The 26,714-nt window shown below is 39.0% G+C and overlaps 2 protein-coding genes and 1 long non-coding RNA gene across 3 annotated transcripts; all 3 read left to right on the forward strand.

Annotated features, from left to right (window-relative positions):
* Positions 1-1,114: 1,114 nt before the first annotated feature.
* LOC117478154 lies at positions 1,115-3,594 on the forward strand. The gene is made up of 4 exons (XR_004555391.1): positions 1,115-1,649; positions 1,742-1,853; positions 1,962-2,135; positions 2,286-3,594. It is a non-coding gene; the product is annotated as an uncharacterized LOC117478154 (long non-coding RNA).
* A 10,703-nt stretch (positions 3,595-14,297) lies between these two features.
* LOC117477744 (cytochrome P450 3A27-like) lies at positions 14,298-14,896 on the forward strand. Its single transcript, XM_034124484.1, is given in 3 exon segments — positions 14,298-14,533; positions 14,612-14,664; positions 14,767-14,896. Coding segments are annotated over 3 exon segments (342 nt in total). The 5' UTR covers positions 14,298-14,374.
* Positions 14,897-19,665: 4,769 nt separating this feature from the next.
* Positions 19,666-22,613, forward strand: LOC117478152 (cytochrome P450 3A27-like). The gene is made up of 5 exons (XM_034125069.1): positions 19,666-19,690; positions 19,781-19,872; positions 19,977-20,052; positions 20,266-20,383; positions 22,491-22,613. Exons 3-5 carry the CDS (start codon positions 19,992-19,994, stop codon positions 22,546-22,548), a joined length of 237 nt encoding a protein of 78 aa, XP_033980960.1. The 5' UTR covers positions 19,666-19,690; positions 19,781-19,872; positions 19,977-19,991; the 3' UTR covers positions 22,549-22,613.
* The last annotated feature ends 4,101 nt before the right edge of the window (positions 22,614-26,714 follow it).

The raw sequence follows: 26,714 nt of genomic DNA on the forward strand, positions 1-26,714 counted from the left end.
TAATTGTGTGCTCAAAGTGCACCAGATTGAAGCATTTTACTTTAAATGTTCAAACATTTCTTCCCGGTGGGGCATACCCCCGGACCCCCCTAGAGGATGTGACGTCCACATCCCAATTAAAACATGTTCATACAATACTGAATACATTTGAAGCCTTTTTGACGTATATTACCTATGTCAATAAGTTTCTGTTTTTGTAGTGTATTGGTCTTTTGTAGAGATTTTTCATTTATTCTTTATATATTCTATTGTGTATTCCTTGGATACTTTTATCTTTTCTACTGTACGATTGAAGTAAATGTGGGAAGCGTTTAACAACAGCCATTTACTTCAAAGATTTTTCTCAATGTTATTCTTATTTTTGTTAATCCTGGAAGAATGCCAGAAAAAAAGACATTCTCTTCAAGAATAAAAAAAACATGACATTAGTAATTATAATAGTAATTGTGTAATTGTGTTAAAAGTTGTTAGGTTAAGTCAGGGCTGGTTTTTGGCATAGGCGACATAGGCGGTCGCCTAGGGCGCCAGATCTGGGGGGAGGGGGGGGGGGGGGGGGGGGGGGGGGCGCTGCGCTGGCAGCTCTGGGAGGGAAAAAAACATTTTTGACTGTTTGCGCTCATCCTAATTTTCGGCCTTGATGTAACAACATTCATAATTAAGTAAATGTAACACCCTTTGCACCCCGGTTACACTTTTCATTTGCCCTGCACGATGGGAGCTGTAAGTGATGAAAGTGGGGGGTGTTGGCTTATCAGGCGCCCGCAGCTCACAGCCAAAGTGGGCGTGGGAGCGAGCAAGAGAGATAAATACAAATTATGTAAACAAATATTTCCAAGACACTCCTTTATAATTATTAGGATAAACAGGTTTGAAATCATTCCAATGTATACTATAGAACAGTAAACGTGCTCCGTGTTACAAGACGGGTCGGGGGTTTGGCGGTACCGCTGCAGACTCTCTGCACACACACACACACACACACACACACACACACACACACACACAACACACACACACACACCAACACACACACAACACACACACACACACACACACACACACACACACACACACACACACACACACACACACACACACACACACACACACACACACACACACATTGGTTGACAGCCAAACGATGAGTGACAAGTACTGTATGACTGGCCGTCACAGATAACCCCTATCGTAAATTCCTTCCATCATCCTCTCTTCCTATAGTGTCATAAAACCCCCTTCCAAAGACATCTGTTTATCACACATTTCCATGACATCCCCAGGATACAGCTGTTACATTTCATTAGGATTGCACTGTATTAAGCTTTAATACCATCATTTTCATAACAATACCTTATTATGGCAGTCATAACATAATGCAACCGTATAAGGCGTGGTACAGTAGTTCAAAACATGAGGCAGGGCTTAATTCATTTATTTCCATTCATTTACTCCTGACCTACAAGTAGCTGCTTTTAACTGCTTTCCTTTGCTAATATTTGAAGTATTTCTGAATAAATTATACATTGCTAATTTACTTTCTGTTGTCAGTAAAATGTGTAAGTGTTATAATCATGGTTTAATGTGTCGTGTGTTATTTCTCACCAGGCTGATGAGGCTGAGGCTGAGGCGGCTAAGGCTAAAAAACAGAGGTGAGTCAGCTGATTACCTGAACATACACTAATACTGACGTGTCATTTAAAATGATTGAAAACAACTTAACACTGACTATATATTATTATAGACAAGAAGAATATCTTAGCCACCCTTTCAGAAGAAATGCTTTTCTGATTATCCAAAAAATGGTAGAGCTGAACCGCTCCAGTGAAAAGAAAAAGAAAAAGTTAGTAGATGAGGTATGTATGATGTGATAACTTTTGAAATTAGGTGTTTTTTGGACATAATACATCCTTCATAGAGCTTTACAGTTACACACATTGAAAATGGCATCTCTTTTTTTAAAGGTTCTTCACAGCATCTTCTTTTTGGGAAGGATCAACAAACCACCATTTTCACCGGAAGATATTGTGAATGATAAGTGGATGTATAAGAAGTTGAAGCGCCGCTACCCTCAGCCTTTTAAACATTATTCCTCTCAACTACCCAGGAGGAGTCCATTCTCATGTGTGCTCGACATGGTAAGATTACAGTTGGTCAATTATTCTATTTATATAGTTGCTTTTCCCCCTAAAATCATCCTGAAATATTTGAGTTTTATGCACATATTCAAACATGAAGTATGACGTAGCAAGTTACAGCAGCTTAATAACATTTGTGATTGCTTTCAGATTGTTTTCCTGGAAGGACAAGAGAAAGAAGATGAAATAAGAGAGAGGCTTCAAGAGATCAAAACCATCTGGTCTCCTACACCATCTGTGTCTCTCAGAACATGAACAACCAAAACTCAGTCTGCAGGTACTACGGGGTCTCCATGTCCAGAATTTCTGATTTACACCGTATCATGATTTCTGCGTCCTGTCTTGAATACTGGGACAGGTATGTTGCTGGTGCAGTGATGACCTACCATCCAAATGATACGGAACATTTTAATGGAACCATTACACTTCCAGACCAGAGCATGTCCGTTGCGAGACGTTTCAACTTTTCAAGCGGGAGAAAGAGGAAATGAAACCTTGCATATCATGTAAGAATTTGTTTGGTTTGATAAGAGATACATATACAGATAAACCGTCTCCCTATGGCAACTGTGCAGAGGTTGAAAGTGTGAGCAACTTGTTTAAAAATGATGCAGAAGTTAGGGAGCAAGCACGACCATCTGAAAAGAACAGGGATAAGGCGGAGAAAAGTGTCAGGGAAGATCTCACGAATTGGCTCAAAACATGTGACATAAAAGGTCACATAAAATTCTACCCTACACGCAGATCACGCAGATCACGCAGATCACGCTGATCACGCTGATCACGCTGATCACGCAGATCACTTGCAAGTCTGCAAGTTGGCCAGGGGCGGCCCTGAATTCTACATCCCCTAAAAGTTGATAAAGGGGGAAAATATTGGACATTAAAGATTGATAAGTCTAATTAGCATAGTCTTTTATTATTTAGTGAGCAGACACATCTCTTGTGATATTATTCACAAATACTTAAACTTCAAACAAATCATCTCATTTAGATCCTCTTATGAAATTCCTGTTCTTCAATCAAATATGTTGTGGTGACTATTGCCACTCAATATCACCTGGGATTGGCTAAACTGGGTAAACTAATTGGACGCTTGCAATTTCCATGTACGAAGACGTTTTTAGCTTTCAATATCTTTTATTTGCAAAGAAAAACAGTGTGTTCACAGACACGGTCAAAAAACTATTGCTCTCCCAGTCACGATCAAACACACCTGTGCCAGGAGATCAGTTATAAGTGTTGTTGCCCCATTACGCCGTCTATAGTGTTCAAAACAACAAAATCATATAAACCATTCTAATGGGTGCAACATGTCATTCTTTATCTTTGCTACTTGATAGGTGTAACAGTGAATTTATAAATGCAAATGTTTGTCAACTGTTTGGATGAAGCATGCAGACAATGATGTATTGATCATGTTATTAATAATTCAATAAAAATAATGTAAACTAAGGTTCATATTTGTTTGTTTTCTTTCCATTGCAACTTCAATCTTATTACCTTAAAAGGTATATCTGAAGTTATTGTGTTTGAATCCAGAGAAACACATCAATTGCCTCCTGGTCAAACCAATCTTTAAAATCTCATTCAAACTCTTGTGAGGCTTTTTTCTGCTGAGGAGAACAACTCAAAGTTATCGATATTTCTCTGTAGATTCATGAGCATTACACAAAGTCAGTTGATCCAAAAATGATGTGTATGGGATTATAGCTACTTTAAAGGGTTTTACACAAATGAGATACTGTTTTAGCAAAAGTTGACACTTTACTCACTTTATATGAAACATGACCTTATTGTTATCACAACGTTTTGACAGGTTATTGACTAAAAGTTATAAGCACACTTATCACTATCACATTGAAAATAAGAATTAGGAAACTTCAATCCTAATCATTAATACTATAGTCAAAGTTTAGTCACATTTGTTTTGGTTATAGCTAAACCATACTTTCTCATTTTAATTTTGTATTTTCTCATAAAGGTATATTCAGTAGGAAGTCGTAAACATATCTGCTGGTTAAGCTGACTGTGTTACAGAATGTGAACATGGAAACCAGTGGTAAATCAAGATAAAACATAAATACAAATGATTAGACAAAGATGTTTGGAGATATATTCTGATGTCTCTATCTTTGGTTTAACAGTATAACTTCACTTCTTAGCTTGTGCACAGTCAGCTCTGTAAGTATCATCAAAAAGTCCAAGAGAGCAGCACATGTAACGCTCCTTTGGAGGAGGCCAGACTTTGTTTGTTGTGTGAACTCTGTGACATTGAGAATGACGTTCACTTTATCACATTTTTAGAATTTTTTTATAAGGACTTATGAGCTACTTTTAAATTAAATGAACTCCGTTTATGTTCAATTATTTCAGCTGGATCACTACGAAAAAGTTTGGCTTTAGGGAATCTTTTTGTTCCTGATTCTATCTGCAAATCTTCGGAAATCCAGAAATTGACATTATTATTCAGATGTTCATTGTCAAATTTCAGACGGGCCTTTCATGAGCCTTCTCCAGCAGGGGGGCCTTCAGGCGCTGCAGGATTTGATCCATTATGGTGTAGTGTGTTACCAATAGTTTTGTCCTCTCACGTGGAACATTTACAAAAAGGGAAGATGAAATGTGAGGGACACAATATAAAGGGGAAGTCCCCACAAAAATAATTCTCTGAGCACAGCGACCACACTTCAGAGGCTCCGCCCACTGATCTCCGACCTTGTCAGGCAAGGTATTGAACATTCAATCAATGAAGAACACAGAATGACTAAATATAAAACACAGAAGTTGTGTGATTATACTAAATGATTTACAAATAAACCCCACTGCATATTTACAACCGTTACACATATACACAACGGAGCCGTAATGTTTTCATTCATTGTAAAGCAATTGTGTTGAAATGTGCTATATAAATAAAAAGTAAGATAAGTGGTTAAAACACGCTGGTATAGCAGATGTAAGAATGAAAAAAGCACAGTGTGTTACAAAGTGAGTGACAACAAATCTGAACAACCAAAACTCAGTCTGTAGGTACTACGGGGTCTCCATGTCCAAAATGGGGTCTGAATTACGCCGTATCATGATTTCTGCATCCTGTCTTGAACACTGGCACAGTTATGTTGCTGGTGCAGTGATGACCTACCATCCAAATGATACGAAACATACGGGTTTTGATGGAGTCATCGGACTTCCAGAGCAGGCCACTTGCGAGACGTTTAACCTTTTCAGGGGGGAGAAAGAGGAAATGAAACCTTGCACATCATGTAAGAATTTGTTTGGTTTGATAAGAGATACATATACAGCTAAAACGTTTCCCTATGGCAACTGTGCTGAGGTTGAAAGTGTGAGCAACTTGTTTAAAAATGATACAGAAGTTAGGGAGCAAGCACGACCAAATCCTGAGAAGTTCAGATGAAAACAGGAAGATGGCTGCAGAGAGGGTCAGACTCAGGACATATCTCAGGGAATGTTTGCCCGAAGGATTTACACGGGATATTCAATTCTACAACCCACAGTTGTAGAATTGATTTGATTGAGTTGATGATAAGAAAAGGGAAAAGATTGAATATATTGATAGGTATAATTGTTATGGTCCTTTTTCATTTAGTGACCAGACAGATCTCTTTTGATATTAGTCACAAGAACTTTAACTTACAAATGATCTCACTTGAATCCTCTGTGTTGTGAATTTATTTATGTGGAAATCAAATACATCATGCTTTATATTTGCTACTTGTTATGTGTAACAGTAAATATATAAATGCAAATATTTGTCAACTGTCTGAATGAAGCATGCAGGCAATGATGTATTGATCATGTTGTTAACAATACATTCTAATAACGTAAACTAAGTTTCATACATTGTTTGGTTTTTTTCTCCTGCCACTTCAAGTGATTCTTTGCTAGAGAATAATAAGTACTCCAATATCATCTCATCTATCCTTATTGTTATCTATGGTCATTGGGTCTTGAAGTCATTGACAAAATATTTGAAGATATCTCAAGACTTGAGATTCTCAGGTGAAGCTTATCCATAATGTACAAAATGTGTTCAGCTTGCCAGTCTCAAACAATACAAATGTTGCTAGCCCTTAAAACCTGTTTCACGCCTTCCCCCCGGTACCGGGCGGATAAACGCGTCATTTGCAGGAAACAACGTCTAAGGAATCTTAATATTGAATAAAACTATGAATGTGTTATATCCATGTAACGGGAAGAAACTCAGCTAACTGATCTTTTTAATTTTTTTTTTCAAAAAAACCCCACAATGCTAGCACTCAGCCTCTGAATTAGCCTCGATCGAAAAAACGGGACCGACAAAGACACATAAACTCACTCAGAACTCCCTTATTACTTATCCTAGATGCACAACCAAACACTATTTTTTGGTGTCCTGGAGACACTGAATCTAACGGTGCCCACCTCAACACTCAGTGATAAACATTCGCGACGCTATCAACGAAAGCGTACATCATCACATGTGGAGCTAAGAAGCTAAACACGTAAATATATCTTACCTTGGTCAAAAGTGGTCTTCAATGGCATTAAAACGATAAAAAAACGATGCTGCAGTTAATCCATAGGTTCATCCTATGTGTCTGTGCCTTCTTTGAAATTATTTCTGATAATCCATAAGCAATACAACTCAGGGTTGCCAACTCTCACTAGTGATGGGAATTCCGGCTCTTCTTGGTGAGCCGGATCATTTGGCTCGGCTCACCAAGAAGAGCCGGCTCTTTCGGCTCCCAAACGGCTCTTCAGTTTACCACATATTATACCTTTTATAATTCAATCAAATGTAGCCCTTTTTTGACTAATGATTTATATGTGTACACATATCACTTAAATTATTCAATACATCCTTGGTACTGAAGTATTCAAAAGTAAAAATGACATGTTTAATATCAATTATTTGCTGTGGCCAATTGTTTTCATTGCATTTACAGACCCTTGTATCTCTCTGATACCACCCAATGAATGCACAGACTTGCTTGTAGAACCACGCTACACAAAGCAGATAGCAACACCTATAAAAACTTAAGCATAGACATTTAAAAAAAGGGGCTACTGTATCGACATTTTAAAATTATATTTAAAGAAAAGGCCCTGACAAAACAGCAGGGCTCTATTTCAGTATTAACTATAGAAAAAAAGACAGCAACAGCTGACATCAAATCTTTGCCGAGCCCAAGGATAATCATAAATAAATAACATAGTGAAAATAAATATATTGCAATGCTCAGTACAGCAGCATCCAACCGTCTCTAATCATAAAAAAACATAATACAAATAAATGTATTGCAATGCTCTAAACAGCAGCATCCAACAGTCTCTAATCCTTGGATATTACATGCCACTGCATGCATGCACGGAGCAGCTGTAGCGCGGAGATCATCATATCATTCTGTATTACTTAACAAAAAATAACAAAAACAAAAAAACGGCTCGTTCGCGGGCGCGAGCCGGCTCCCGTCGTTCACTTAAAAGAGCCGGCTCAAAGAGCCGGCTCGTTCGCGACCGACACATCACTAATACCCCTTTCACACCAACGGTGTTTCAGGGCCGGTTCGGTGCTGGTGCTTGAAAAGCACCGGGTTTTCCTGTTCACACCGCAGCGGAGCAGCGTCATAGCTCCGGAATCCGGTTCGTTTCGAGCACCAAAAAGTTGTCCGTCTAGAAGCAAGAACCGCATACGTCACGCTTACGTCGGAGGGGGGCGAGATTAACCTGAGCTAACACTTAAGGCGAGTACGGCAAATAAAAGTTGTAACAAGCAGTAGTGCTGAGCAAAGTGACTAGAACGCAACCACACACTTGTTAAAAAAAACACACTTTATAAAGTCAGGCAACACTAACCAGGCTTCGTGTGATTCTGTTTATTTGTACCTTACTTTGACCATCCGTTCTCTGTTATTGATCATTGTGGAGAGCAGGCAGACGTTTTGTGTGTTATTATAGCAGCTATCGGATGGAATCAATACATGGGCTGCACAGGTTGTCATGTCCGACTATCACAAGTAGAATCATAATGAAAAATACGTCGGTAAAAAGTGCCTGTAGAATACTGCTTAGCAAGTAGTCAGTTTAGCTTCGGTTGCTATGCTAACATCACCCATGTTATACCAGAGAAACTTTCATAACAGCGTTGTGATGCCAAACAGCGTCAATTCAGACTGACACCAAACAGCGTCAATTCAGACTGACACACATTCACTTAAGGGGAACTGGGGATATGTATCAGCTGCTTGTGTGACAGTCAGACAGTGAATACTTTAGAGCCGTGTGAGCTAACCCGGAGCTAACGGGAGAATACACTCCCGTTGAAGAGCAGCCGGCCAGCACTGCAGCGGTCGGTAAATGCCGCTGAAACACATTAATAAACAATGAACCACGGCACTCTGGAGAAAAGTATAAGGTTGGAGAAGTCGTTATTTAATTTAATCTGGCTTCGTATGATTAAAAGCAACGCAGTCCCCGGCCCGTTGTTGTGAGGTGAGCTCCGGCGTTGGGGAGAAACTCAGCGACGTAAACTGTGACGTCATGACGCAGCAGCGGCAGCACCAGTCGGGCTCTGAGCGGTGTGAAAAGAGCCGGCGCTAAACCGAAGAACCGGTTCTGAACCAGAAAAGCTCTAGCACGGAGCTTGAACCGGAGTTGCGTTGGTGTGAAAGGGGCATATCTCTCACGCATCTGGCGTGTGACACACGCTTTCACTCTCAATCTCACGCTCTCACGCTGCCCAAACTATTCTCACGCCAAAAACAAGAATACCGAAGACTAGAAACGGTTTTGAAAACTTTTGTCACGTAGTGATCATCTTCTCAATAAAACATCTTTGATAATGTCTTCTGGCCAATCAGAATCACGATAACGGCGTGGTGTTGTTGCAGGAAGTCCCGACGGAGAATACTTTTGCGGTAGTACATCTCTATACATCGATACAACATTACGTGTTGATAGAAATCAACACGTAATGAAATAAGACCCCACGGTTTGATGATTGATAGGTGTGTGGGCTGTCTTTCATTTTGACACACAGAACAATGGGGGCTATCCACCCTTATCCACAATGTAAAGTAATTCACACAGCCTCTTCCCTCTTCTCTCTGTGAGGAGCAGCAGGTTCAGCTTTCAGAACAAAGTAACAAAAAACTAAAATTAATTAATTTGTTTAAATATGTCGTGTAGTAATAGATTTATTTATTTTTCTTCTCAAGAGAGTACCAGAATGTGTATTTTATGTTAGTATTTCAAAAAATCTCCTGGGGGAGAATCCCCCCAGACCCCCCTGCAGGGGTTGGGTCTTCAGCATGTCAACTCTTTCACCTGTGGGGAAATTGCAGGATTGGCTCCAGGTCGCCCTTTTTATTTACTGCAAGACAAATGTGCCTTTTTATTTCATACAGTTCAATTTGGATTGAGACAGGGAAATGATCTAAACCTCACGCGTGGCGTTTCACTGTCGGGGGGAGCGTGTATGTAATTACATTGCAAATACTGACTTGAGCCCCACCACTGTATGGGTTAGCCCTACCATAGATTACCCAACAAAAATACTCTGGAGCCGCAACTGCCGACCCGTATTGCGCATGCGCAGATCTAAAATCCAGTAGAAATGATAAAAAAGTAAAAGTCTGCTGCTTATTGTTCTACTAGGCCAAAATAGAGTCAAAGAGTATATGAGATTGAGAGTGTGTTAATTAATATATTTGGCAGTTTGGAGTAAGTCTGTAGATTTGTTTGTGTGTGTGCATTTTTATTTATCGTACGATAAGTCAATTAATTGCTTATCGCGACAGGCACACAATAAAACAGTGGAAACAAACATGTTTGACTTTCATTAGTGAATGAAACTGTGTGCCCTTTATAGTCTGTGTCCATTATTGTGTATTTGTATATATTGTATATATATCCTATATGCTAAGGTCCCGCTGCTGACACGATAGCAGTCATTTCGTGCGCATATGTGTAATTAAACCGAATTAAACCCATGATATCAAAATCTCACTCCAGCCAGGTACCCAAAGTTGGCAACCCTGTACAACTGCGTTTTAGTTTCCAAACTCCAGAAGGAGACATTCCTCCAGTTTAGTTTCGCTTTCCACACGCGAAGCGGCAACATTTTTTCTTTACAATGTGTGTCTATGTAAGTATCCTCCTTCGATTCTATTGGCTCTAACGGTCACAAGGGTATGTCAACCAACCAGATCGAGCAAGGGGGGCCAGAGATAGGTCAAATCCACCCAAATGACCCCAGATGGCCCAGTTTTTGGCTAAATCTCTCTAAAAAGGTCAAATTTCACTTGTTTTGCATCAATCTTGATACAGGGTACTTATTATATGTTGTACTTTGGATTCCTAAAGCTTTTAGTCTACTAACCCATCATCCAAGGGTAGTTTTCACTATCTGTAAAAAATAATTTTTGGACGGACACTATAATTTACAGTTTTTTACTATGTAAAATCTGAATTTTCTTTAAAATAAAAAACATTTATATTGATTCTGACACTTCTACATCCAACTCACAGGTTTATCATTACTTTGAGAAAAGATTATTAATTTAACCCTTTTAGAAGGGAAGATATGGTCATTTGTTCTGGGAATGTCATTTTCGAGCCTGAGACCTGAAAAACAGGCTCAGAGTGGAACAGGTTCTTCCTCTTTTCACTTGTTGCATGCCTGGACAGTTTCCAAATAACTGAAGGGACATTTCTAATGTGGGACAGAAGAAAGCTAATCTAACACAGTTCAAAAGTAGAGATCATCAATTGTCATCCTGAAACATGTTTCTCCACTAAACGTTCAAAATATACTTTGACAATATTATCTGTTTACTTTTGGGGTAAAACGACGGAAACCTGCTTAGTGCAAGTATGCAGTTTGACCAACTATTAAAGGACAGTCCTCCGATTTAGCCTAGACAATCGTATTACCTTAAAAGATATATCTGAAGTTATTGTGTTTGAATCCAGAGAAACACATCAATTGCCTCCTGGTCAAACCAATCTTTAAAATCTCATTCAAAACTCTGTGAGGCTTTTTTCTGCTGAGGAGAACAACTCAAAGTTATCGATATTTCTCTGTAGATTCATGAGCATTACACATAGTCATTAGATCCAATATGTTTATGGGATTATACTTTAAAGGTTTTTACACAAATGAGACACTTTTCCACTTTATATGAAACATGACCTTATTGTTATCACAAAGTTTTGACAGGTTATTGACTAAAAGTTATAAGCACACTTATTACTTTCACATTGAAAATAAGAATTAGGACATTTCAATCCAAATCATCAATTCTATAGTCAAAGTTAAGTCAAGTTTTATTTTAGTTATAGCTAAACCTCACTTTCTCATCACACTCTGATTTGAATGGGAATTTGCTCATTAAAGGACTATGCAGTAGGAAGTCTAATATTAGAAAAATAGAGAGTTACAGAAAGGACAATCATGTAAATAATTATTGATTTGGTTGTTTGTCAGGGCACTTGCCGTAGACTTCTTCTTTATGTATGTTCTTGTATGCTGGCATTTCAACTTTATCATAATAAGCTATAACGTTACCATTCTTTAAAACAATGACAAGAGTTGTTTGTCCTGAATGTGCTGTTCATGAGTCTGGAAGATCTTCTGAGGTAGCATTTATTAAGGTGGGGATGATAATTGCACAATGCAACTATAAAACAGCTTTTGTCTGTTTGAGTACTCGGTGTGAAAACCCTTCATGTTTCCTGTTCTCTTCTTGGCTCTGATTTGTTTTGTCTCTCTTCACCTTCATTCTAAGCAATGAGATACAAAACTGGAATGACTACCTACTATAACACTCCCTGCTAAACAATAACGCTGGTATTTGTTTCAGTTTGTGAGGCTGTGTGTCATCATAACAAATTGTGCTTCATGGTACATACTGTACTATTCACATGATGTACAAGGAGTATTTTTCCACGTCTCTCTGTGAACAGGTTTTGTCTGAAAACTGATGGGTTAATGAGATCAGAATCATGGCCCCATGTGTAGATGAGATCAACATTAAGGTTGAGTTTGATGACAAAAGAGATGGGCCATGTTAGTTGATTCAACAGTTTTGTATGTGATACCCCGGTGTGCTTTTCTTTTGGCTTTGGCACATCATAAATATAATCATTTTACTGCAGGTCTATTGCAACTATTACTTTTTTTAAATCAAGGCTGAAGATTTTTTCTTTTTGTTGCTGCTTTCGATTAAAGCAAACAACTATTAACGTCTGACACTGTAACATTAATTATTATATTTTATCCTGTCTTATTCTATTTTGTGTTGTTTCATTTTAATTTTATTCTTGTGGCTTTTTCATAATTTTTTTTAAATAAAAGAAATCTAAATTTAAGATAGGATAAGTTAAGACAAGATGGACTTTATTTATCCCTGTGGGGAAATTCAGGAGTTTAAAGCAGCGATAGAGTGAGAGTCCCACAGACCCAAACAGCACGCAAAGATTAAAGGTAAGCATATAATAATGTGTAATGAAACAAATACCAATAACTGTATTGCATTGTTTTCTTATGCGCAATTACTTCATACTGTCTTTGTCTTTTTCGTCCTGCATTTATTGTGCCCCCCTCAGAAAATAACTGGCCCCAGCCTGGCCCCCCCAGTCAAATTGGTCTAGAACCGCCACTGCTTTAATAGTCATTTTCTTAACCCTAATCGCAATGTAAGTTTTTATGTGTAGTTTGCCACTATTTTTCTTCTGAAAGTTGATGTATTTCAGACAAATTGAGCCGAATACAAATAGAAAACTGGAGATATTTTGTGAACGTCACAATGTTATGTTGCAAAAAGCATTTAGCTGTGAAGTCTTGCAGTTTAAGTTGCTGCACAGGGGGAACCGACCTATTCTGAAGCAAAACGATCAGCGAAGAAGTGAACAGAATTGATTTGCGTGTAGAATACTTCCGGTTTTCTTCCAAAAGTAATTGATCGCTTTTCCAACCATCTCAGCTGAGCCTCACTCCCGCTGCGTAACCAAGAAACTGCGCTCACTGTGACAGACACAATACTTAAGCTTTGAAAACAACATTTGCTAAACTTACACTTTATCAGGACACAAATTAGACAAAAAAATAAGCAGCAGGCTAAAAGCTTTTCTTTTCTTATTTCCTTATCTTCCTTTTAATCTTGAAATGCATCTGATCAACATAAAGAACATAATAATAATATTAATAATAATTGTAATTTATAAAAATGTATACATTCTTCTTTAAAGACTTCATACAAGTCAAATGCTGCTGCTATGGAAATAAGATCTAGCCCACTACACCAATGCTTTTAAAGTTGAAATGTGACAGGATTTTCTTTCATAAGTGAAACATCACACAACCGAAAAAAACGTCTCAAACTAATTATAATATTTATGCTAAGACCATATGGCCAACCCTCTATGAAAACAATATCAGCCTCCCTACAGACCTTGCGGAGGGGGCCTCATCTTGCGGAGGGAGCCTCAACTGAGCCGAAAATGCGATGCCCCCGTTGACGGTCGCGAAACAGAGGGCCTCATCATATAACTTTGCGTGGGGCCTCATGTTGGCCAGGGACGGCCCTGAGTGAACTGACCAACATAAAGTGCAAACAAGTTGATGATGCTGCAGGTCTGTGGTTTAATACAGTTTAATAGCTGATAACAGCTTTTTTCTATATAAACCTGTTCACTTTTAACAGCCGCCTCTGTAGCCAACCAGAGGTCCAGGAGGTCAGTAATAGTAAAGAAATGATTAGGAGTATCAATAATGATAACACATTCAAACTTTGCCCTTCTGAAATTAGGACCACTTCTGTGAACATGTGATCATTACTCATAATAGATAACAGGGATACTTATTGAGGTGAAGTCATTACAAACTGTCTGTAAAATGTCATTTTTATCATCATCATCATTTTACATTCTTGCTTTTGAGGATTTAATCTTTAGAATATACTGCTATTCTTTACTGTTTAATTATAAGTTAAGAAAGAGTACAAGCTAAAAAGCTTCATTCAGATAAATACAAAAATAATTAACAATCTGAATACATGTTATTGCTGGTAGACTTTAAATATTGCATTAAAAAAACATTTTTGTTCATGGTATTCAGCTAACAATGTTCAGTTTAAACTACATAATGTCACAGTGGATATGTAAGTACAGTTTGCAATACAAGTCCATATTCTTTATCAAGAACATACTTAAACTTGTTTATTTTCCTTTTACTGATGATACAACTGAAAACACAAGGCAATATGAAAGAAGAATGGACTTGTTCTCTGTTTTTTAATCATGCTTTTAATCCTCCATATGGCCTTTTCAAGAAACTAGGCATCCGTGGACCCAAACCTATGCCCTTTATTGGGACCTTTTTGGGGTACAAAAATGTGAGACGCATTCAAATGTGTGATAAGCTTACATTCCTCTTATAATGATTTTGACTTTGTCACTCCTCTATTCCTTAGGGCATTCACAATTTCGACACATAATGCTATCAGAAATATGGAAAGATGTGGGGGTAAGTGTGTGTACAAGAATACTCTATTATCTTAACATACATAGCATAGCAAAGCTCCAGGCTGTAACTGGCTCGCCACAATATCTGTCATTTAATTTTAAGGTTGTACGATGGCAGGCAGCCAATAATCGCTACGATGGACACAGCTATGATCAAAGCAGTCTTGGTTAAGGAGTGTTATTCTGTCTTCACTAACAGACGGGTAAGGAGCAAAGCACCCTGTTCCCAGTGATTCCCAAGTTAAGACCTCAATACTAATCAAATGTACACCACAATGTAAATAAGGCATTTTGTGTTTGTTTGTGTCTGTATATGTGTGTGTGGGGTGGGGGTTGGCTTTGGGATCTGGGCCTAAATGGACCCTTACGTGATGCCGTACCAATGGTAGAAGATGTGGAAGAGGATTCGCAGTGTACTCTCACCGTCATTCACCAGCGGTCGCCTGAAAGAGGTTAAAAAGCACACTGCACCTTTAAAATATTTGTAATGAGCATTGTTTGATCATTCTGGTATGAAAAGCATTCATTATTTATTTTTTTATTTTCACAGATGTATCCGATAATGTTGCAGCACTCAGGTAATCTGATCCAGAGCCTTCACAAGAAAGTAGAGGCAGAAGAAGTCCTAGATGCTCTTCTGTTATCTTTCTTACAGTGCAGACGCTTTTCTGCTTGCTCTTGCCTCTGCTTACTTTTTATGCTGATTTTCCTATTCTTATTCTCTGAAAACTTCGAGCAGCGGCTCCTGGACATTAACTTATCACTGGGACAGTTATTCATCGTAAATAGACGGAGGGTTTCAGCCATATTTCAACATTTTTACGACGACCTCAGTCTTACAGTAGCGTGGCCTAGCAACAGCTAAAGCCTGGTAGGCTACTGCATGCTATTTAGCTTAAGCTAGTTGGTAGCAAAATGCCTCCGTTCTCTACAGATGACTTCCACAAACTTCAACAGAAGATGGCTGTGTTGGAAATGAAAATGCAACGGTTGGAAGTTAACGTGGAAGTGAATGGACTATGTTGTGGGAATAACACCACTTTACCAGTGTTGCAAGATAATGGAAAAGGGTATGCTAACTCACAGCTAGTTAGCAGCTACAAGGTTTCCAAGGAACAGGAGGGCTGTGTACTGGGTAATAAATCTACAAGTGGTAGTCCTCCCTGGAACTCTCTGGGTGCTAAGCCTAAGAGTAAATCATTTCCATGGGATTTGGGAGGACGAATAACAGGCAGAGCCCAGCGCTCTGAAATCTGTGATGCGACCGGCTGGCCTGCATTGTTATCACCCAGGAAGAGTGCCTCTTCAACCCCTATTCATACTAGGAAACAGCCGTGGACAGCTGCTAAAGGGAGAACTACAAACAATCCTCCTAAACCACCAAGTGTGCCAATCCAGAACAGATACGCTCCACTGACCGAGAACCGGAGATCTCTTTCTGATGACCTGGATAACCCGTCCTCTTCACACAGCAGGGTAAGGACCAATAGCTACTCCAAAAGTAAAAGGCTAGAGGGAAAGCTAACGGCTGGGCCTGAAACTCTGATTGTGGGTGATTCTGCTGTAAGAGATGTAAAAGGTCTGTGTAGTAAGAACAACACCAAAGTACTCTGTTTCCCCAAGGATATGGTCTCCGACTTGGCTGAGAAGATCCTGCATATTGGGGCTGAACATCCGACTGTGAAGAATGTGGTACTACATATTGGAACAAATGATGTTGTGAAACAACAGTCAGAAGCGCTGAAAGAAGACTTTAAATGTCTGTTGGAAACTGTCAGCTCTCTAAATGCGGAGGTGTTCATCAGTGGCCCTCTACCGCCAGTCAGAAGAGGAGTGGAGAGATTCAGCAGACTGTTTGCATTGAACATGTGGCTTTCAGCTGCCTGCACTGACCATTCTGTCCATTTTATTGACAATTTTAACTTTTTTTGGGATCGCAGACATCTTTTTAAGGCAGATGGAGTTTGCCTGAACAAGTCAGGAGTGAAATTGTTTATCTCTAACATATTCAACTGCCTGCGTCAGCAATCTGTTCCCTCTGCCAAGGACAAGCGGCAAGAGGAATCAAAACAGGAGAAAGACACAACAAATTGCGCAGAAAACCCTGAAGAAGTATCACTGCACCCGCCTGAGGAATGTTCTGATTATGGGAGACCTATGACACAAATGGAGGAGTCTCCACTGCCCGTCACCCCCCCTGTCAACGCCTTGGAGGATACTCTTCATTCATCTCCCAGCTCTCTCTACTCTCCGCTCACCCTTTCACCCTCGCCCTCCCCCCTGGAGTTCGATGACCGCATGAAGGCGAGATGCAGGGTTGGCAGCATGTCCTTTACCCCCGCCCCTCAACGACGCCCACCAAAATCACCGAAGCAGAGACGCGCACCATCTCCCCCGTCTTCATCACTGTGCCTATGTCAACCACCTCCCATCCCTTCAAGAAAGCATCTGCAGTCTCCGAAGCCTGATAAGGATGTGTGTGTACAAAACGCAACAAACTTTTACTGATATGTGCTGGGTCCAGGCTCAAGGGCATATGGCACTCTCAACTCTTTCCAGCACATGCCGGGGCCCTGCCTGCCAGTAGCTTTGCCGATATCTGTGTTGATAGGTAATAGATTAAGAGCGGTAAATCAGCTTAGAAACAGGAAGTGCTCAAACGTTTGTGTGAGGTTATCAAATTTAGCAGTGATTCCATGTCAGCCACAGCTTGTCACAAAATGTTTTACTGATAGTGTATTTAACAAACTTAAACTAGCTTTATTAAATGTCAGGTCTTTGGCAGGAAAAACATTTTTAATCAATGATTTTATCACTGAGCACAATCTCGATTTTATGTTTTTAACGGAAACTTGGATTGAACAAAATAACAGTGCAGCTGTTCTTATCGAATCAACCCCTCCCAACTTTAGTTTTATGAGTCAGGAAAGAATGCATAAGAAAGGGGGTGGAGTTGCTATTTTGTTCAATGATTCCATTCAATGCAGGAAGACATCTTATGGGGACTTTGCTTCTTTTGAATATGTGGCCCTTCAGCTGAAATGCTCCTCTCGAGCTCTGTTCCTAAATATCTATAGACCACCCAAATACTGTGCAAGCTTTTTTGATGATTTTACTGAACTGCTGTCTATAGTGTGTATTGACTTTGACCGTTTAGTCATTGTTGGTGATTTTAACATCCATGTTGACAACCCCCAGGACAGAGGGGCTAAAGAACTGTTTTGTGTTCTTGATAACTATGGACTGACTCAGCATGTGGCGGAGCCCACGCACAATAAGGGGCACACTCTGGACTTAATTATCTCAAAGGGTCTGAATATCTCAAAGGTTGTGGTGACTGATGTTGCACTCTCTGATCATTCCTGTGTTTTCTTTGAGAGCTCTATTTCTGTTCACAAAAATGTTCAGAAAGAGGTAACCACAAAGCGATATTTAACTGAAAATACTAGGGAAATGTTTACTCAGAATTTCTCATCCACACTTGCCCCTGCTAACATCTCAGTAAATGAGCTAGTAGATCATTTTAATTCAAAAATTAAAAATGTTATAGATACCATTGCTCCAACTAAGGTAAAGGAAGTGATTAGCAAGAAAATATCTCCATGGAGAAAGGCCATGACCGTGAGAACAGAAAAAAGAGAGTGTCGAAAAGCTGAACGTAGGTGGCGAAAAACAAATCTCCAGGTTCACTTTGAAATCTATAAAGAGAGACTTGGCCTTTATAATTTGGAATTGAAAAACGCACGACAGTCTTTCTTCTCTGACATCATTACCAAAAACAAAAACAACGCACGTGCCTTGTTTGCTACCGTCGACAGACTAACTAACCCCCCAGTGTCAGTAGCCTCTGAATTTCTATCCACCAGGGCGTGCAATGATTTTGCCTCCTTCTTCACTGACAAAATTCAGAAAATTAGACAAGCAGTCAGTGCCTCTACATCAGGTACAGCAAATGTTTTGTCCCTATGTCCACCTAATATCAATTCAAACACCATGACACAATTCCATCAGATTAATGGTAAAAATTTAGAGGACATTATTCAACTTCTGAAATCCTCCTCCTGCTGCCTTGATATTATTCCAACAGGATTTTTCAAAGATGTTTTTCCTTGCATGGCCTCAGATCTACTTCATATAGTAAACACATCTCTTCACTCAGGTATTTTTCCAGAGGCCCTGAAAACTGCAGTCATTAAACCGCTCTTAAAAAAGAATAATCTAGATGCCTCAGTAATGAACAATTACAGGCCAATATCAAACCTGCCATTTCTAGGTAAAATCATTGAAAAAGTAGTATTTCAACAGTTGAGTAACTTCTTGCATTTAAATAACTGTTTGGATGTGTTCCAGTCAGGATTTCGTCCAAACCACAGCACTGAGACTGCTCTTGTAAAGGTCTTCAATGACATCCACTTAAACACAGACAGTGGCAGAACTTCAGTGTTAGTATTATTAGATCTCAGTGCTGCATTTGACACTGTTGACCACAACATATTACTAGACCGACTAGAAAACTGGGTGGGACTTTCGGCAACAGTTCTAAATTGGTTTGAGTCCTACTTAAAGGACAGAAAAAACTTTATTTCTATAGGTAAATACACATCTGAGTTGACAAATATGACATGTGGGGTACCTCAAGGCTCCATCTTGGGGCCTCTTCTCTTTAACATCTACATGCTACCACTGGCTCAGATAATGAAAAACAACAAAATAAGTCACACAAATTTACGTAACAATTTCACCAGGAGATTATGCTCCAATTCAAACACTGAGTAAGTGCATTGAACAAATCAATGACTGGATGTGTCAGAACTTTCTCCAATTAAACAAAGATAAAACTGAGGTAATGGTTTTTGGAGCCAAGGCAGAACGTATAAAAGTTAGCGCTGAGCTTCAGTCTGCAATGTTCAAAACAACAGATAAAGCCAGAAATCTAGGTGTAGTCAGGAACTCTGACCTGAGTTTCAACAGTCACATTAAAACATTAAAACATTAAAACTTCCTGAATCCCTTGCTTGTGCTTATCGGTATGTCAAAGTTATGCTGTACAACCTGACTGTCTAACTCGACCCCTTAAACCCAAAATTAACTATCTTTTGAACTATGATTCTTTTCAGTTCTGTTTCCATTCTTCCCTGCTGAAGTGACAGGGTTCTTCTACAACTTTCTAGCATCTATCAAATCAGACAGGAATAATAAAGAACATAAGGTATGTACAATTGATTGATGTTGATTTTTGATATGTTGTGTTCATACCTTTCCCTTAAAACACAAACTGGAGAATCAATATAGGATTTCTACTTTGCCTTGCAGAATCGAGTGGATTTCATGCAGTTGATGGTGGACTCTCAAAGTTCAAAGAACAAAGACGATGCAAGCTCCAACAAAGGTAGAGAAATAAATCATATTTCATTTTCTCTGTAGTCGCGGCTGAAGGGTCACTTTCTTTAAAAAAAGAAAAATCCCTCGGTTGAAAATAGAGTTTTTAACATTGTCTATATGCTACAAGACATAACATGAGATAGATAAGCAGTTAACACCATGGCCGAGGTGTTTATCAGGAATGTTTGAATAGGTTAATCATGTTTTTTTTGTTTTACAGGACTGACTGATCATGAGATCCTGTCCCAGGCAATGATATTCATCTTTGCTGGCTATGAAACCAGTAGCAGCACACTTGGATTTGTAGCCTACACCCTGGCAACACCTTACCAGAAAAGGTTACTACAGTTTTTGTTACTGTATCTATATTTGTATTTAATCAGCAACTGATCATGTGCTACCAACTACTTTATACTCCAGGATCGGCCAACCTATGAAGCAGTGATGCAGATAGAATACCTGGAGATGGTGATTAATGAGGCGATGAGGCTGTACCCTATTGCTAATCGATTAGAGAGAATGGCAAAGTCCTCCGTGGAGATTAACGGTGTGACCATCCCTAAAGGAACTGTCATAATGGTGCCAATTTACACTCTACACCGTGACCCTGATCTGGGGTCTGAGCCTGAGGCTTTCAAACCTGAAAGGTACTATACTAGATTGATGGCAGACTAAGGTACATTTTTACCTGAATTTAGTCATTCGGCTAATCAACTTAAGATGTTTGTTCATTCTTTTTTAGGTTCAGCAAAGAGAACAAAGCCAATACAGTTCCTTGGCCCTGCCCTTTGGAGCAGGGCCAAGGAACTGTATTGGCATGCGATTTGCTCTCTTGATGATGAAGTTGGCTCTGCAAAACCGAAGAACCAGTTCTGAACCTGAAAAGCTCTAGCTCGTAGCTTGAACCGGAGTTGCGTTGGTGTGAACATGGGCGTAGGAAGCATCCTGAATGTGGGGGGGACATTTTTAACGGGGGGTGTGGGGGCGAAAAAATATATAGATTTCCTGTATTCTGGTGCATTTTAACAGGTGGTTTGATACTTGTATGTGGCTATACTAGCATGAGGAAAATGATGGGTACATTTTGTAATTTCATCCAGTAGTAAAGAAAGGAAACATATTTGATTATTAATTCAGAGCTGTCTTTGAATTAATAAAAAGCAGTTTAAATGCCCATTTTTTGTACATTTATATACAACAATAAATATTTGAGTGCATTGAGAGATATTGTTGTGGAGAGTCATTTATATATAAATCGCAAAATACATTTGTGAATCCTTCTGTGAGCATTTATTAATATTGAGACTGATCTGACTCCATACAGATGTTAAGTTCAAATAAATGTTGCTCTTATGTCTATATTGGTCATATGATGCCCCTTGACTGAAATGTTTCCTGTTCAATATCCCCACTGATTTCCTTAAAATCCTGGGATGAGAGTCCACATCACAATTTACTCTCAACTGTCATTTCCCTTTCATCACTCACCTCAGCAATGGACCTCTCTCTCTGTCCCTGTATTCTGCCTCTGACTCACTCTCAAGTGCCTAGATGTCAAGAAAGGTGGTGAAGTGATAATTATTTATTGAGCAGTATACTCTTTCACATTGAATCATAACAAGTCATAATGAATGTAAATACAACTGACTCTAAAGTAAGTCCCAGTCTGTGACATTGGACATTTTGAAGACTCAAAGTCCCAAGCAGTAGGTATCTCTCTACCATGACATAAAGACGAAACTCCTCTCCAGAAGTGAGACGCCGCCATCACTGTTAACTGCTACCAGCTGATGACTTACTTTCCTCTTCTTTGAAAAAAATGTTCTTATGCCCATGTTGTCTGGGGGAGAAAACATATCAAACCAAGAGATCGTCAGCTTTGATTTTCGCTGTATTAACCATTTCCCGAACATTTGGTGTGTGTGCCTTACCTCCGCTACCGGCATCGCTTCATACAACAGATCTGAGCTGTCCAACTATGACAACACTCCTTGAACATGCGCGCGCTATGTGAGAATCTGCCTTGGTACAAAGTAGCAGTGAAAACATGGTACGGAGTTTCATTGATTTGGGCATTCTCTCAATAAGCAAGTGGAATGGATTTAATTTGATAGTAAAGCACTGACACAGCGCTCTACAAAGTGCGGCGAGTGGATAGACCGATTCACGGACTTTCCGCATAGTAAAAGTGGGGGGGTCTAAACTAATCATTTGAAAAAGTGGGGGGGACTTGTCCCACCCTCATATAATGGCTGCGACGCCCATGGGTGTGAATGAGGTAGTAGAGATCCTTCAGAACTTCAGCTTTGTCACTTGCAAGGAGACAGATGTAAGGAAACATTTTCAGTGTGTGTTGTCATAGTGAAGGTTTTTATGTAAGGTTGGGTGCAATCATGTTTGAGCTTTTACAGGGGTTCATTTTGGTCACATTTCTTGTTTTCCTAGATTCCAATGGAGCTGGGAGTTGATGAATTTACAACCCCCAAGAATCCCATCAAACTGAAGCTGGTGCCCAGAACAACCGTTGCCGATTCTCCCTCAAGCTAACTATTCGATTATCTATCTATAACTATCTCTCTTTTTCAAACCAATCTACAGCATAACAGTTTATTAATAATCAAATTAAAGGACACCATTTATTGTCAGAACACCATGTAAACTTGGCTCAAAAAGCTTGGTTCTACTTAAAAAAACATTTCTTATGTTTTCGTCCTTTTGATTTGCTCAAATAACTTAATTTTTCTCTATGTATTTTAACTAAATATATCCTTCTTTGTTATCTTTTTTAAAATCTTGAATATAAAAGATTAACCATTTGTGTAATCACCAGTACTATTCTTAACACATATGCTACACAATTGTATGGCAATTTGTTATCACTATGTTTGCTAATATGTTACTGTATCCCTCCTGTCAAATTGACCCGTTTGAAAGTTTGAAAATCTACGAAAAATAGATTTTTCGAAACTTTCTTGTATTTTTCTTGTATGAAACTTTCTTGTATTTTTCTTGTATGAAACTTCTTCTACTTACCTTAATTAGTGCAATAAACAAGTCAAATGAAAATATTTCATGTCATGCATTTGGAACCCCCCCCCCCCCTACATGTCTATATCACAGAGATGGTATTCGGGTCAATCTGACACAGCAGTGAAAGTGGAGGCAAAAGGGGGGCAGAAATACACACACACACACACACACACACACACACACATACATACACACACACACACACACACACACACACACACACACACACATACATACACACACACACACACACACACACACACACACACACACGAAAGTGGAGGCTAGAAGGGGTCAGAGGGCTCAAATGGGTTATACGATATATATATATATATCGTAATTTTCCACGGACAGACAGACAGACAGACAGAGAGAGAGAGACAGACAGACAGACAGACAGACAGACAGACAGACACCCCGCACCTGGCAGTGAAAGTGGAGGCTAGAAGGGGTCAGGCGGTTCAAATGGGATATACAAACACACACACAAATTGTCGACTGGGGGGGGGGGGGTGCTATAGTGACCTATCCGACCGGCCCACATCGTCCGACGTCCCGATGGCCAGTCCGCCACTGTCACACAGTTGATTTTTGCCGGCCGTCTGTATTTCCTTTCTTCTGTAATATGACTTGGTAGCTTTAAACTCCGCACACTGAGCTCTGATTGGTCAGCAGGCAGTGCTTTCACTGAGTTGATCTCTTATCCTGGAACCTAACCTGCTCCGGACCAGGCTAGCCGTTCAGCATAAATTACCATGGAGATCTAGCCCGCTAAGAAGTGAACCAGCGTCGTAGGACCGGAAACCCAGAGTTTTCCCTGAAGTTAGCTGGCTAAGCGAAAATCCGACTTCGTAGTACAGGCCTCAGGTTTTGTCTGAAAACAGATGGGCTAATGAGATCAGAATCATGGCCCCAGGTGTGTAGATGAGATCAAGATTAAGGTAAAGTTTGGAGATCTACGATGACAAAAGAGATGGGCCATGTTAGTTGATTCAACAGTTTTGTATGCCCGGTGTGCTTTTCTTTTGGCTTTGGCACATCTTAAATATAATCATTTTACTGCAGGTCTATTGCAACTGCTTTCGATTAAAGCAAATAACTATTAACGTCTTACACTGTAACATTAATTATTCTATTTTATCCTGTCTTATTCTATTTCGGCTTGTTTCATTTTTATTTTATTCTTGTAGCTTTTTCATGAATTTAAGATAGGATAAGTTACAAGATGGACTTTTATTTATCCCTGTGGGGAAATTCAGGAGTTTAAAGCAGCGATAGAGTGAGAGTGGAAAACAGGACAGAACAGATTCACACAAGGATAATAAAATAAAAAATAACATTATATAAGTAACTGCAAAAACAAGATCTCACAACAAGGTGAAACATTGATCATTTAATGAACATGTACACAACAGAGCCGATATTTCTCTGTAGATTCATGAGCATTACACAAAGTCATTAGATCCAATATGTTTATGGAATTATACTTTAAAGGTTTTTTACACAAATTAGATACTCTTCCACTTTATATGAAACATGACCTTATTGTTATCACAACGTTTTGACAGGTTATTGACTAAAAGTTATAAGCACACTTATCACTATCACATTGAAAATAAGAATTAGGACATTTCAATCCAAATCATCAATTCTATAGTCAAAGTTAAGTCAAGTTTTATTTTAGTTATAGCTAAACCTCACTTTCTCATCACACTCTGATTTGAATGAGAATCTGCTCATTAAAGGACTATGCAGTATGAAGTCTAATATTAGAAAAATAGAGAGTTACACAAAGGACAATCATGTAAATAATTATTTATTCAGTTGTTTGTCAGGGCACTTGCCGTAGACGTCTTCTTTATGTATGTTCTTGTATGCTGGCATTTAAACTTGATCATAATAAGCTATAACGTTACCATTCTTTAAAACAATGACAAGAGTTGTTTGTCCTGAATGTGCTGTTCATGAGTCTGGAAGATCTTCTGAGGTAGCATTTATTAAGGTGGGGATGATAATTGCACAATGCAATTATAAAACGGCTTTTGTCTGTTTGAGAACTCGGTGTGAAAATCCTTCTTGTTTCCTGTTCTCTTCTTGGCTCTGATTTGTTTTGTCTCTCTTCACCTTCATTCCAAGCAATCAGACAAAACTGGAATGACTACATACTATAACATTCCCTGCAAAACAATAACGCTGATATTTTTTCAGTTTGTGAGGCTGTGTGTTATCATAACAAATTGTGCTTCATGGTACATACTGTACTATTCACATGATGTACAAGGAGTATTTTTCCACGTCTCTGTGAACAGGTTTTGTCTGAAAACAGATGGGTTGATGAGATCAGAATCATGGCCCCATGTGTAGATGAAATCAACATTAAGGTCGAGTTTGGAGATCTATGATGACAAAAGAGATGGGCCATGTTAGTTGATTCACCAGTTTTGTATGTGATACCCCGGTGTGCTTTTCTTTTGGCTTTGGCACATCTTAAATATAATCATTTTACTGCAGGTCTATTGCAACTATTACTTTTTCAAATCAAGGCTGAAGATTTTTTATTTTTGTTGCTGCTTTCGATTAAAGCAAATAACTATTAACGTCTTACACTGTAACGTTAATTATTCTATTTTATCCTGTCTTATTCTATTTTGGCTTGTTTCATTTTTATTTTATTCTTGTAGCTTTTTCATGAATTTAAAGTGGACCTATCATGCTATATTTGAATAATATAGTGTAGGACCATACCTATATAAGGCATATTTATACTTTTTTTTTTTTCAAAATACCAAACAGATCATGCATTTTAGCCATGCCTCATTTCGCTCAATTTGACCATTTCTAGCTCTGTTTTAGCAAGGGTTGATTATGTGAGCAACAGCACCATCTACTGGCCTGGCATATGTACTACAGCGTCTCCAGCGCTTTCGAACGGCAATGGCCGTGGCTGTCTCCTCCTGATTGGTGGAGTTGGCCCAATAGCCGTAACTCCACTGTCCTGACGTCAGGACAGTGTTCAAATCTGGATCAGTTTTTATCAGATCCGTTGCAGCCCCTTTTTTAGAGATTTGGGTATGGAGGAAAATAGAGAGGGTTGTGTTTTCTGACACTTAGTGAGTTCCCTGGAACACCGGGGACACATATTCATGTATAAAAGACGTACAAAAGTGCATTTTGCATGATAGGTCCCCTTTAAGATAGGATAAGTTACAAGATGGATTTTTATTTATCCCTGTGGGGAAATTCAGGAGTTTAAAGCAGCGATAGAGTGAGAGTGGAAAACAGGACAGAACAGATTCACACAAGGATAATAAAATAAAAAATAACATTATATAAGTAACTGCAAAAACAAGATCTCACAACAAGGTGAAACGTTGATCATTTAATGAACATATACACAACAGAGCCGTAATGTATTCATGAATTGTAAAGCAATTGTGTTGAAATGTGCTATATTAATAAAGAGTAAGATAATACCACAGTATTGAGTATGTAAGTCGCTTTGGATAAAAGCGTCCAACAAGTGACATGTAATGTAATGTATGTAATAAGTGGTTAAAACACGCTGGTATAGCAGATGTAAGAATGAAAAAAGCATTGTGTTACAAAGTGAGTGACAAAAAATCTGAATCCAAATTATTA

This window comes from Trematomus bernacchii, unplaced genomic scaffold (genome assembly GCF_902827165.1).
Source record: "Trematomus bernacchii unplaced genomic scaffold, fTreBer1.1, whole genome shotgun sequence".
NCBI lineage: Eukaryota > Metazoa > Chordata > Actinopteri > Perciformes > Nototheniidae > Trematomus > Trematomus bernacchii.

Bases quoted from the DNA above. Each gene is read 5' to 3' on its own strand.
- LOC117478152 (XM_034125069.1), top strand. From the start codon at position 19,992: ATGCAGTTGATGGTGGACTCTCAAAGTTCAAAGAACAAAGACGATGCA. The intron at 20,053-20,265 runs GTAGAGAAATAA...TTTGTTTTACAG, and splicing joins CGATGCAAGCTCCAACAAAG to GACTGACTGATCATGAGATC. The intron at 20,384-22,490 runs GTTACTACAGTT...TTGTTTTCCTAG, and splicing joins GCAACACCTTACCAGAAAAG to ATTCCAATGGAGCTGGGAGT.